The 14,250-nt window shown below is 38.8% G+C and overlaps 1 protein-coding gene across 1 annotated transcript in view; it reads right to left on the bottom strand.

Annotated features, from left to right (window-relative positions):
• Positions 1–14,250, bottom strand: part of plxna2 (plexin A2) — a 213,387-nt gene that overhangs the window by 59,958 nt on the left and 139,179 nt on the right. The window contains exons 8-12 of the mRNA XM_083570462.1: positions 13,498–13,594; positions 7,847–7,961; positions 5,316–5,516; positions 4,357–4,453; positions 3,505–3,704 (exon numbers count right to left, since the gene is read on the bottom strand). Of these exons, the coding sequence (XP_083426588.1) occupies positions 3,505–3,704; positions 4,357–4,453; positions 5,316–5,516; positions 7,847–7,961; positions 13,498–13,594 (710 nt within the window). The remainder of the gene's footprint in view (positions 1–3,504; positions 3,705–4,356; positions 4,454–5,315; positions 5,517–7,846; positions 7,962–13,497; positions 13,595–14,250) is intronic.

The following is a 14,250-nucleotide window of genomic DNA, read 5'->3' as shown; positions in this document are numbered from 1 at the left end:
CCATGCGTTACACATGCTAATTATACACCATGTCTTACTTTCTGCCTGCACACACACACACACACACACACACACACACACACACACACACACACACACACACACAATACGAGTAGGACAGAGATCCTATTTCTGTTCTCTGCCTACCAGTAGAAGCATCGATAACCTCAGCTCAGTCAAACCACAGACTGAAATATGATCAGTGCTATGTCTATACTACAGCCTAAGTGTCTGCGGGTGGCTGTGTGTGTGTGTGTGTGTGTGTGTGTGTGTGTGTGTGTGTGTGTGTGTGTGTGTGTGTGTGTGTGTGTGTGGTGTGTGTGTGTGTGTGTGTGTGTGTGTGTGTGTGTGTGTGTGTGTGTGCTTTCGTATGTGAGTGCACTGAAACGTTCTATCTTTTTCCGTCTTGTGAACGAAAGTATTTCGTTAGCAGAATTTGCATTTATTTGGGGTGACTCTGATCATACCTCTTAAAGTCTATCAGAGCTATTGTTCCTTTTCCTTTCATTGGCCAGCTGTCTTGATTAAACACTCTAGATAAATGTATTGTATCGCCCTTGTATCGTAATGATCTGAAACTGCAGAAACCTCTCTTTCTCCCACACACAAGCACAGAAGGATACTGTTTCACTGCTACTATCTGGAGTCTGGTCACTGTGCCCTAGAGTGATAGCAACAACTTCTTGACCTTGCAAATAGACTGAAGGTGACACACACACACACACACACACACACACACACACACACACACACACACATATACTCAGACATAGACACACACCCACTCAAACGCACAGACAGAGAGCCTCATCCAAGAGGACACACATACATGCATATAGTTGTGAGTCTTTCAATGAAATCAAACACCAGCTGCTCTCCCCTATGAAAAGTGATTTGAGGAGAGATAGCATGAGGAGAATGAGGTCAGACACACACACACACACACACACACACACACACACACACACACACACGCACACACACATGCAAAATGCAATATAGTAAATGTTCCATATGATTTTACTCAATTTTTTACTCATTTACTCAAACCTGTTCCAGCATGAAAATGCCCATGTGCACAATGCAAGCTCCATGAGAAGATATGTGTTACATTGTTTGGAGTGGAAGATCTTGAGTGTCCTGCTATAGAGCTCCAACCTCAACTCTATTGAACACCTTTGGGATGAATGTAACTGCACCCCAGGCCTTCCTAAATATACATCCGTACCTGCCTTTACTAACACTTTTTGGCTGAATGAGCACAAATCTCCACAAGCACACTACAAAATCTTCCCAGAGGTTTGGAGGGTATTATAAGAGCAAATAGGGGCCTAAATGTGGAATGGGATGTTCACAAAGCAACGAAAGCAATGAAACTTATTTTCAGGTGTCCACAAACTTTTGTCAATATAGTGTATATAAATATATATATATATATATATATATATATATATATATATATATATATATATATATATATATATATATATATATATATATATATATATACTATATGTATATACATATTTCATCCTTTACTATTGAAGACTTTCTGTGCAAAATAAAAACAATTCTCATGTTTAAAATGAATCTCTGAAACAAGAGATGTGATCCAAAATGGATCCATACCATGCCAGTTCAAGTACACAGTTATTACAATAAATATAACAATAAACTTTTAGAATCTAGTTTGTTTTCAACCAATATTAACTGTGGCAATATAAATTGTATTGAAAATTGTTGGCTGAAATTAAACAAAGGATGCAAAATAGAAAATAATAATATATACTGTAAATGCATTACACCTTATTTTGGAAACACTGATTCATTTATATCTCACATGTCACTAAATAATAGTGTGTTAAACAACAACAAAATCATTTTTTCTATTTTAATGTCAATAAATAGATGCAGTTGTTTGTGCTGAAAGCATCAATACCGATATTCGTGATCAGTGTGTTGATCAATATAAACAAATTTTTGCTCAAGTTCATCGAACTATAACATTTCTCAACATGATATAATTGTTCAACTGAAGATGGCGTTACTACTTTCTCCTTATAGCAGGAATATTATGCAAAACACTGCAGTAATGTAATTAAATACAATGACCTGTCCATATTTGTCCAAGTGAATAGCAAACTCAGGAGCAGGTTCATTAGAATTGCTAATAAATAAGTAATATAAAATAAGACCGAGCAAAAACAGATCAATAAAAATCATCCTGTAAGCAGCTCATTTTCAATATTAATGCAATGTACTGCAAAGCACTTAAATTCTGAAGAGCAGATTTGACAATAGTTCGGGCTTCAAAGTTTATACTAATATTATTGTTGTATGACTGTAGCATTTTTGGAGTCTCCAGTATCAGTGCTTTGTAACAGGCAGAGGTGCCGTTGTTTCTTTAAGCTTTCTGGCAAGGAAATGTCTCCAGGAAAAAATAAGTACAGGAACTAATTTTTGTTGGCATTATGCATGCTATTTTTGTGTTATTCTTTCATTCAAATACCATCAACAACTTGTTAATATCAATGTTAACTGAGTTGTGAAGCACAATTTAAAACAACTAGAAGCTGACCAAAGTGCTATACAGCAATACAAGTGTAGCTACATTTAACAATCTCGGATCTGAGCTCTAAGGCAGATGTCCCCAACCATCAGGTTGCAACCCACTACCAGGGCATGGAAGAACTGTTCTTCGTTGCAAGAACTTTATTGGAAAAATGTCTCTAGATATTACATGTAGTATTTATTGGGGTTTTGCCAAGAGCCACTCTCCAAATTAATATATAGTGCTGAAAATCTCAGAAAACATCATTCTCACACTTGCAACAGGTTCAGCTAATTATTACCTTGAGTGATAAACAAACAGTTTCTTTAGTGGAAGAGGTAAAGAAAGGGATGGTGATAATGGAAAGACAGCTGGTGATGAGAAAAGGTACAAAAATAAACCAGCATTTAACTGAAAATATAAGAAAAAAATGTAACCACTGCATTCTGCACCATTTGAATCATAAAACAGAGAAATATTTTATACCTATATAGGGGAAATTGCAGTAATCAACTATAATACAAATAAAAGCATTAATTATCTTTTCAAAAACTAAAAAAAAAAGATATTATGACCAAATTGAACTACTTAAATTGATCTTGCTTAGCTAGAAGGAATACCCCTTAATAAAAGCTCCAGTCAGGTAATCACACTACCTTATCGTATACAATATTTCCCTGTTACAGCATGTTATTCATTATTTATTCTTGTCTTTATGATATATAACAGCATGGGGTGTTTTTTATGGTTGTTTTTTTTAAATAAATAATGTAAAAAAATTTAACAAAGTATTACTGCTTTTGCATTTACAGTATTGTTGCTAATATGGAATAATACTGAATCACTTAACAACTGAGCAAATGCAGAAAGGTCCTGGTAGTCCATGTTAATGTGACCTAGCAATCAGTTCATCCATTTTTAATTAGCAAAAGAGAACAGACGGGTGTGCTGACCTCGGTGATGCGTGGGTTAGTGCACTTGACGTTAGCCGTGGCTAGATTTAGCCAGCGGTTGGTGTAGGGGTTGATCATGGGACAGTGGTGCTGTAGGGTGCACCGGCCCTCCATACTGCACCAGCCGCACTGGAACTTCCTCTCCGCCTTCAGGCACATGCCACAGCTGTCTCTCTGAGCACCACACTTGTACAGATGCACTGTTGGGGAACATGAAGCGTCCGTTATCACGCTTACTAAGCACGACAAGAGAACGGGCCTGAGAAAAGTCCTGCTGTGAAATCTATGAATTCGAAATAAGTCTAAAATCCCATTAAACCCTTAATAGAGTGGGATTACTTTTACCTAAGGAGATGCTATTATTAAAGCTAGTATTGACAAGATTGAAGATTGGAATTCAGTGCAGATCAGCAGATTTCTATAATTCTGGCTACTTCAGTAATAGTAATTATGTTCTACATCCGGTTATGAAAAAAAAAACAATAAAAAAAAAAATCTAATAAAACTTAAACTGATATTTTGAACTAGACAAATTACACCAATTTCTCATTCGATAACTACAAATTATGATTCTGATTCTCTTCAGGAATCATAGAAAGAATGTTAAATAATGGTTTAATTTGGGTGTTTAAGGTGTTATTCATGTTAAATAACTTAAGATTTTAAGAACCTTTATAAAACTGTTATGTATAACAGAATGGCCATGTGCTGGTGCAGTGCAACACCTCATTGTCACTCTGCTGCAGTGTCAATCTGATGCGATGTGTATAGAGAGAGAGAGATAGAGAGAGAGACAGAGAGAAAGACAGAGAGAGAAATATAGTGTGTGTGTGCTCGTGTGTGTGTGTTTACCTCGAATGTTCTCAGGATTATCAATGATGAAGTTGCCATTCCACACCACGGAGAAATCCACTGGCAGCTCACTTATCCTCATTCCTTCATATAGATACTACAGAGAGAGAGAGAGAGAGAGAGAGAGAGAGAGAGAGAGAGAGAGAGAGAGAGAGAGAGAGAGAGAGATGAAATAGTGCTTTTACTACATTACTATTACCTCACATTGTAGTCGAGTTGTCTTTCAGCTAGTACTTCACTCAATCAAAAACACAATACTCAAAAAAACAGCTTACCTCAGTGCAAAATGCTTTTTAGTTTTTGTGTGTGTGTGTGTGTGTGTGTGTGTGTGTGTGTGTGTGTGTGTTCAGGTGAACACTGAAATGGTATAGTAATGGTAAAATTTTGTAGATATCAGACTAAGTGCTTGTGGTTATAGAAATAAAGTTGTGTGTATGCGTGTTAATTACTTAAACAATAAACTACACAATCTAAGTATAGTCGGAGTCGGCTTCGGTTACGCTGAAGAACACTTGATCCGGCTGACCCAACTGATTGTACTTAATTAAATGATACATTGGAAAAAAAAAAATCATTCGATTAAATATGATTTATTGTTCAGCCCTTGGGAAGCGCTTCGTTTGATCGATGGTCTAATTTAGAATGTAGTAACTTTTAGTAGATTTTAGTTAAACTTTAATTCATCATGGTCATGTGAGCGACAAAATGAAAGCGAGAGGAAACAAAGGAACTGCTGACTTTGGAATACGGTGGAGGGATTTTAATGTCATGAGTTTTGTGCAGGTGCAGTCATAAGGAGCAGATGTAAAAGCAGCTTCTGTAGGGTACTGGATACACGCACTGGTGTGTGTGTGTGTGTGTGTGTTATAATGTTGTGTGTGTGTGTGTGTATATGAGTGTGTGTTGATGTGTGTGTGTGTGTGTGTGTGTGTGTGTGTGTGTGAGTGAGTGAGCCATACCGAGCTGTTCTGGCACTGTACACTAGAGCTGTTGAAGCGCAGCGCTGTGACTCGGTGGCTGACCCCCTGGATGTGCAGCACACACTCGTACCCACGCTGACCTGACTGAGGTTGAGGAAGGTTCCGGGCCTTCAGCGTGATAGGTTTCACTTCTCCGGCTGGGATCAGAATCTCCTCAGAGCGCACCAACTGAGGACAGTCCTGACAAAACAAACCAGGAACACCAACAATGAACAAGTGCCCGCTCTAATAAAACACACAGATGCTTTTATTCTGTGTAAGAACAGAACTAATGGCTGTGTGTGGACAAAAGTACTATGTGTGTGTGTGTGTGTGTGTGTGTGTGTGTGTGTGTGTCTGTGTGTGTGTGTGTGTGTGTGTGTGTGTGTGTGTCTGTGTGTGTGTGTTTTGATAATTTCTCCACCACCTTCCGGCCACTGCATTCCTGTGTCTCCTGCCACTTAATCACTGTTGAAATCTACTGCATCACACCACTCAAACAAGGGACTTGCCATTAACAGCACTACCACAAAAAAGTGTGTGTGAAGCAACAGCACATTTCACTGGAGGCTTGGTGACTGTCATGTGCATGCATATGTGTATGTGTGTGTGTGTGTGTGTGTGTGTGTGTGTGTGTGTGTGTGTGTGTGTGTGTGTGTGTGTGTGTCCCTGTGTCTGTCTGTGCACACGCTTGCAGGTGTTCAGTTGATTAATGTGCTACGTTAGAACCTGTCAAGTGGTAAACACACACACACACTCGCCCTCTCCTCATGAGTAATTAGCAGCTGATACCAGAATCCAAGAATCTAAGAATAGTCTCCCACTTCTACTACACACACACACACACACAAAATGCATCAACATATACACAGACAGTCACAATGGCTAAACAATGGAAAAAGAATAGTCTTAACTAACATTATTTATTAAAAACTGATATTGATCTTCTTTAAGGAAAAAAAAAAGAAAAAAAAGAAAAGAAAAAAAAATATGGATATTTGTGCTCATTCCGCTTTGAGGGTGTTAAGTTAGTAAGTCAGGTACTGATGCAGGTGAGGTGAGAAGGCCTGGGGTGCAGTCAGCTTCCAATGAATCCCAAAAGTGTTCAATAGGGTTGCAGTCAGACCTCTGTTGCAGGCCACTTAAAATCTTTCACTCTATGTGAAACATATCTTCATGGAGTTTGCTTTGTGCACAGGGGCATTATCATGCTGGAAAAGGTTTGTGTTTCATAGGTTAAATAAAGGGAAAAAAATGTCATGCTGCATCCAAAGACATCCTATACAATTGTGTGCCACTAACTTTATGGTAACACTTTGTTAAAGTAATATGGTTCTTCTACAAATTGTAACCACAAATTTGGAGGCACACAATTTAAATGTATTTGGATGAAGTAACATTCAAGTTTCTTTATACTTGAACTAGAAGACCCAAACCTGTTCCAGCATGAAACTAAACAAAGCAAACTCCATGAAGATATGTTTTACATGGGTTCCAATGTAGCTCTGACCTCGGTCCTACTGAGCACCTCTGGGGTGAACTGAAATGCTGACTGCACCCCAGGCCTCCTCACCCTACATCAGTACCTGACTTTACTAACAGCCTTCTGGGTGAACAAACATAAACACAGGTGGAGGTTATTATAATAGCAAACAGTGACTAGGAATAGGATGTTCAAAAAGAACACACATATGGTCAAGAATCGTATGGAATCGAATGATCAGGTATCTACAAACTATTGTCAAAATAGTGTAGATAAAAAATAAATCATAAATGAAAAAAAGAGAAGAGAAAATAAAAGGATAATTGTGATGTGTTATTTGGTGTTTTGAAATATTCTTTTGTTTACAGTCTTGATGTACATTAATTACGTACTAAATTTTACCACACATATGACCTGGATTTTTTTGCAGTATTCTAGTCTGCTTTATAGTCTATAAACAACATTGATATTTCACAATGAGTTTTTACCAAAAGATTTAGTGAAGAGTAGTAAATAAATAAATAAATAAATAAAATCCCATATAGCAATGACTAAGTACATATTAAGGTTAGCAGCATTGAGCTTATAAAGTGAAGGAAATGATTTAGTCGTGTTTACGGATACCAATCTTATAAAACTGTTGTCCTTTTTTTGTTTGCTGTTTATCTTTTGTTAGTAGAAATGTGAGTGATACAAAGCCTTTTGTGTGCTGCAATCACAAAGTATCAGTATAACACCACGCTGAGTCTGGTCTGAACGAGAAAACATTCTGCATGCTAAACATGGGCTCCAGCTTTAAACGTGCAACAATCTGATCTATGTGCATGAGTGACTGGGCGAGTGGGCTGATATGTCATTATACTGCAATTAACTTTTTATTATTGATTAAGCGTTATCTACACACACCCTTACTCAAGTACTTATTAAAACAGCCTGCATGCAAGACTGCCTGCCGTGTGTGTGAGTGAGTGAGTGAGTGAGTGAGTGAGTGTGTGTGTGTGTGTGTGTGTGTGTGTGTGTGTGTGTGTGTGTGTGTGTGTGTGTGTACCTCTGAGGCATTGACCCGTCCCTCTTGGAAAGAGCAGCTAGACGGATCGTGTGTACACAGGTTTCGGTACTTGCACCAGTGGCACCGGAAGGAACTGGTTACACAAGACAGACACCTAAAGACACACACACAAGGATAAAAAAGTTTTGTAACCATAGGTGTAAGAAAACAAAGAAACACAAATGGTGCTTTCACATATGCAGCATTTAAGCCATTTCTTTCTATTCTTTGCTGTGCTTGAAACTGTGGTGTGGTTTGTTTAAGAACACAGGTCCTAGTGTAGCCTGATTTGAAAGAGAAGGTTGTTTGATTCTGAATTGACCAAACAGCAGGCAGGGAACCAAATATAACATGTATTTTGGGTAGAAACTTTTTTTTTTGTAGATGCTGTAAAACAGTAAAAGAAAGGACAGAGCTGGAGTTTTGCATAAAAGCAGTGTGTTCTGAATATTTGGTGTGGCATAAAGAGCAAATAAACTCTAAATGCGACACACAACATTTTTTGTGTTCAACAATATGTGATGTGAAACCAACCCCAAAATCAAAAGTACCAAAAAGTATCCTGAAAGCAGCAGACTGTCATTGCTTTCTGTAGTCCCACAGGAAAGTGCTCAAATATTCATATCCCACTCACCTTCTGTTGTGTCCTTGTCTGAATTTTTTTTTTTTCAAATTTAGTAAATCTTTGTCCCAAGCAATAAAATTCATTCCCTAATTCTTTAGCATACATTAATAAGTAATTGAAGTGTTTGTGCTTTGCTCGCTTGTTCGTAACAAACACCAACTCAGTGCATGCCATCGTATATAGTATTAGAATAATCCACAAGTTCACCAGAAGGTAAATTCTCTGTCCTTCACCTTAAATAGATTCTCCACATTTCTAATAAGCCACAAAATGACGAGGATAAATAAGCATCGATTTGTGATAAGCATCAGTGCAATAATGGCTAGAGATGGGTTTGGAAGGACAAGCTCCTCAGAATGATTTGAGCTCCAGAAACCCAAGTTTATAAAATAATTAGATTTCTCTTAAGTGAGTAAGATTGTACTTCAGCTACTGGTCTTTATTGATATTAGATAATATGTGCAAAGAAAGAAGGCTGCAAAAATATGGATATAGCAAGTTGACTATGGTGACACTTTCCTGACACCAGAAACATCGGTTCCTCAAAGCCTGGGCAGAACATCCTGCTTATAAGTTAGACTATATAATTTGATCTGTTCCTATCTTTTTTCAACATGGGCATGGACAAATATTATTATTAGTGAAGTGCAGTCGCCCTGTCCCATGTGCAGAAAAACACCCCCAAAGCATGATGCTACCACCCCATGCTTCACAGTAGGGATGGTGTTCTTGGGATGTACTCATCATTCTTCTTCCTCCAAACATGTTTAGTGGAATTATGACCCAAAAGTTCTATTTTGGTCTCATCTGATCACATGACTTACTCCCATGACTCCTCTGGATCATCCAAATAGTCATTGGCAAACTTAAGACATGCCTGGACATGTGCTGGTTTAAGCAGGGGAACCTTCCGTGCCATGCATGATTTCAAACCACGACGTCTTAGTGTATTACCAACAGTATCTTTGGAAACGGTGGTCCCAGCTCTTTTCAGGTCATTGACCAGCTCCTCCCGTGTAGTTCTGGGCTGATTTCTCACCTTCCTTAGGATCATTGAGACCCCATGAGGTGAGATCTTGCATGGAGCCCCAGTCCGAGGGAGATTGACAGTCATGTTTAGCTTCTTCCATTTTCTAATGATTGCTCCAACAGTGGACCTTTTTTCACCAAGCTGCTTGGCAATTTCCCCATAGCCCTTTCCAGCCTTGTGGAGGTGTACAATTTTGTCTCTAGTGTCTTTGGACAGCTCTTTGGTCTTGGCCATGTTAGTATTTGGATTCTTACTGATTGTATGGGGTGGACAGGTGTCTTTATGCAGCTAACGACCTCAAACAGGTGCATCTAATTTAGGATAATAAATGTAGTGGAGGTGGACATTTTAAAGGCAGACTAACAGGTCTTTGAGGGTCAGAATTCTAGCTGATAGACAGGTGTTTAAATACTTATTTGCAGCTGTATCATACAAATAAATAGTTTAAAAATCATATATTGTGATTTCTGGATTTTTTTTTTATATTATGTCTCTCACAGTGGACATGCACCTACGATGACCATTTCAGACCCCTCCATGATTTCTAAGTGGGAGAACTTGCAAAATAGCAGGGTGTTCAAATACTTATTTTCCTCACTGTATGTGGGTTCCTATATATATATATATACTGTGGAATATACAAGTATAAATATACAAGTATACTTAAGATACAGGCAGGTTAGCTTGTTTAATCAAAAACACTGAGGAAAATATACACGACTCATGACAGTTAGCTGGTTAGGCGGTCTGGTTGCAAACAAAAACTAGGCATCCACTTTCCAAAGTGTTCCTATTTTGAGGTGAGACTGGAGCATGAATAAAACACAACTAAAGTATGTTAGTATTTTTGAATAGTTAAAAATCTACATTGAAAAAATAGTGCTAGCTAGCAGTACAGCATGGAGGGAAGCATCTTAGACCAGGGGTCGGCAACCTTCACCACACAAAGAGCCATTTGGACCTGTTTCCCACAGAAAAGAAAACACTGGGAGCCACAAAACCCTTATGACATTTAAATTGAAATAACACTACATGTAACTTTTTTTTTTTGCCTTTATGCTATGTATAATCAAACCATAATGTGTTGCATTTATGAAATTAATGAACTGCAGAGAGAATGAAATTACATTTCTGCATGCAACAAAACAATTTTGAACTCCTTAAAAAAAGACATTGGGTTGAAGGTTACTTTCAAGTAAAATACTCAATGTCTATTTGAGTCCTTCTTGTATTCATGAAAAGAACGCCGAACATAAATTATCCACCGGCAGCAAACCAAAAATGCCGTCCTCTTCTGTGTGCCGTCAACCAAAGTTTAAGAAGTCGCGTGCCGGTGGGTGTCGCAGATTAGCGGTTGTGACGCATATGAAGAGCGACAAAAAAACTTTAACACGTTTTATTTAGATTTTACAAGATCACCAAAATCTTCAAATTTAGAATTACATTTTAAAAACTAACGAACTAAAATAAAAAACATTTTAATTAAATACTCATTATTTATTTTCCAAAGCCACAGGGAGCCACAGAAGAGGGATGAAAGAGCCGCATGCGGCTCCGGAGCTGCGGGTTGCCGACCCCTGTCTTAGACCCTTGAATCGTAAAACTTCCCAGAATCAAACAACCAAACCATGTTATTTAGACTTAATGGCATTGCAGAAGACCTGGTCCTCGTCCACATACTCTCCTGCTGATTTTCTTTTATGAAATATCTAAAATAGATCATGCCTTGACATACAGCCTTAGGAAATAATGCCAAGATTTTCTTTGTGTGACATGGGGCATATTTTTATATCTTGGTGAGGTGCCAGGATTATATCCCCACAAGTGGAGGAATATCTATTTTTTTAACCTTGCTGTGACATTTGGTTTGTCCTTATGAGGAAGACAAATTTTGGTTTTCTTTTGGTTACTGAAATTATGATGATGTTAGGGTTGGCAGGGTTGGGTTGGGTGTAGCAAAGCCTTGATTAGCTGCATTATTAATTGTTAATGGAAGGGCCTCATCAGGATAGTAAGACAAATGTGTGTGTGTGTGTGTGTGTGTGTGTGTGTGTGTGTGTGTGTGTGTGTGTGTGTGTGTGTGTGTGTGTGTGTGTGTGTATGTGTGTGTGTGTGTGTGTGTGTTTGTGTGCATGTGACTCTGTGTATGACTCAGAGATCCTCCAGGAGAGCATACAGTCAGCACATTTGTCATGGAGGAAAGGCGACAATTGTTCCACACATGAAATGTAGGCTGTCCAGAATACACAAAGGAAAGATCTAATCTAATTTGTACAGTGGTTTCCGCTTAGAGTGTCCAATGTACAACACTTTGGTGAGGCTGAACAAGATCTAACCTTAAGAGTTGTCTTTTTAAAAAAGTGTCATCAGGATGATTGAGTCATTTCTAAACCAAATATAACGAGGACAATACATTAGTTTCTGCTGACATGTTAATCAATAATGAGGCAGTGAAGCACTCTGTTGCATATAGGCTCCTGAGCAAGGATCTACAATCTCAGTGGTCTGTATGATGCCTCTGAGAAACTATTTAAGGGATTTATATCAGGGGAGTGAAAGAGGAGCTAGAGAGGATGGTGGGGAGAAGCGTGCCAAACACTTAGCCGGTGTCAAAGAGTGATGAGATGAGATGCAATTCCATGCCACCCAAGAAGAACCATTCTGCTCCACTGTATCCATAATCCCCCTTAGACATGGGCACAGAGAGGCAGCTGGTGAGACACACTGGGAGGGCAAAGGGATGTTTGTGTGTGTGTGTGTGTGTGTGTGTGTGTGTGTGTGTGTGTGTATATGTGTGTGTGTGTATATGGATGCGTGTTTGAGGGATTACTCAGGGGATCGGATAGAGGGAGTTTGTTTGATTAGTTCCAGATCTGCTGGGATGTTTCAGAAAGAATGGCTTAGGAGGGGACGCCGATAATCGGGGCAACAGGAAAGTAGAGACACAGACACTTGAGAATAAAAGCTGAAAAAAAAGCCTGTCATCTCCTACTGTGGCCAGCACCTCCTCCGTCATTTCACAAAGCTTCCAGCCAATCGAGCTCTTTCATCTCTGGTGCAGAAGAGCGTCTGCTTTCCACAGACCGAACGAGACACCAAAATACGCGTGAGCAGGATATGAACAGCCCGATTAGACCTGAGAAATTCCGCTCCTGCGCTCGAGAAATGTCAAATAATCGGACGCTATTAGCTTTAATGGATGCCTTTTAGAATAGTAAGAGCCGAAGCTAGATATGGCACCAGAACATCACACGCATGCCAGCCAGATCTCTTAGCAATTTACTGCACCCCCACTAGAGGGGTCTCTGAGCACTTCAGTGTCGCTTTCAGCTTCACAATACTTGACTCGCTACCATGGTGATCTTACTCAGTATGCACGAACATGCCCTTTGGGTCAAACATGCTTACTAATGTCCGTTTTACGCAACACTTTCAAAATATCTTACCATGCAGCCAGAGTCAAGGTTAAAGAGCTGCAATGAGTCAATGCTGTCAAAGGAAGAAAAGCATCCTTTTCCTTCACTTCACATTAGCCATGAATACACAACAATGTATTGCAAATAGAGCTTATATAGTATATTATATAGTCATTTTTCAGGATTGTTCCATTTTAGGAAAAAGGAAAAAGCCATTTCACATTGACATTTGAAAATAAGTGGATTGTTATTGGGTCATTTTAGCGAATATAAAGATTAGGAAACTATTGCTATTTGTCTTTCAGTACAAGGGAGTTCAATGCTAGGCTGTTATCAGTGCCAGCTTGTTGTTGAAAGAGGTGACTCAGAGGTTAAGCTTGTGAGTGACAGATCAGAAAGTTTTGAGTTCAAATCCCAAAACTGGCAAAACCTAACCTTTGAATGATCAAGTAAATAATGTTTTAACTGGAAAACACTTTAGATAGAATTATTACAAAAAACATTACAAATCTGGTGCTAATAAATGAGTGTAAATTTATTGTACATACAGTGTATATGTAAAAAGGGAAATGAGACTCACAGCTGGTGTACGCTGCAGTTGTAGAATTTAACCTCGGTGCTGATCAACATTTGACCTGTCTCCTTCGAGTTCAGCCTGAGCTCCACTCCAGACCAGTCTGAGACACACAGACACACAGACACACATAAAGGAAGCAAAGTGAATTCTTTATTACACATGAATCTAATTGTCAGGTGTCCACAAACTTTTGTAAATGTTATTTGTGAACATCCCATTCCACATTTAGTCCTAGTTTGCTGTTATAATAAACTCCACACTTCTGGGAAGAAGTTTCCATTAAATTTTGGAGTGTGGCTGTGGAGATTTTTGCTCATTTAGCCACAATATTGTAAGTGAAGTCAAGCACTGATGGAGGGTGAGGAGGCCTGGGGTGCAGTCAGAATTCCAATTCATAACAAAGGTGTTCAATAGGTTTGTGAGGTCAGAACTCTATAGCAGGCCACTTAAGATCTTTAACTCCAAACCATGTAAACCATATCCTCCTGCAGATCTGTTTGTACATTGTCATACTAAAATGGTTTCCTAGTTCAAGTAGAGGGAAATTTATATGCTACCACATACAAATACATCTTATACAATTGTTTGCCTCCAACATTGTGGTAACAGTTTGGGCACATATGACTGGAAAATTCAGGAGTCCCAGTACTTTTATCCATATAGTGCACTTATAAATCCATAGCAAAAGCCCCACTGAATTGGACACTGCCGCTATTTGTATGAGTTCAACACTTGTGTGTTTTGCACACACATAAA

Source organism: Silurus aristotelis (genome assembly GCF_946808225.1).
Source record: "Silurus aristotelis genome assembly, chromosome: 19".
NCBI lineage: Eukaryota > Metazoa > Chordata > Actinopteri > Siluriformes > Siluridae > Silurus > Silurus aristotelis.
This window is presented reverse-complemented; position numbering and strand designations above follow the sequence as displayed.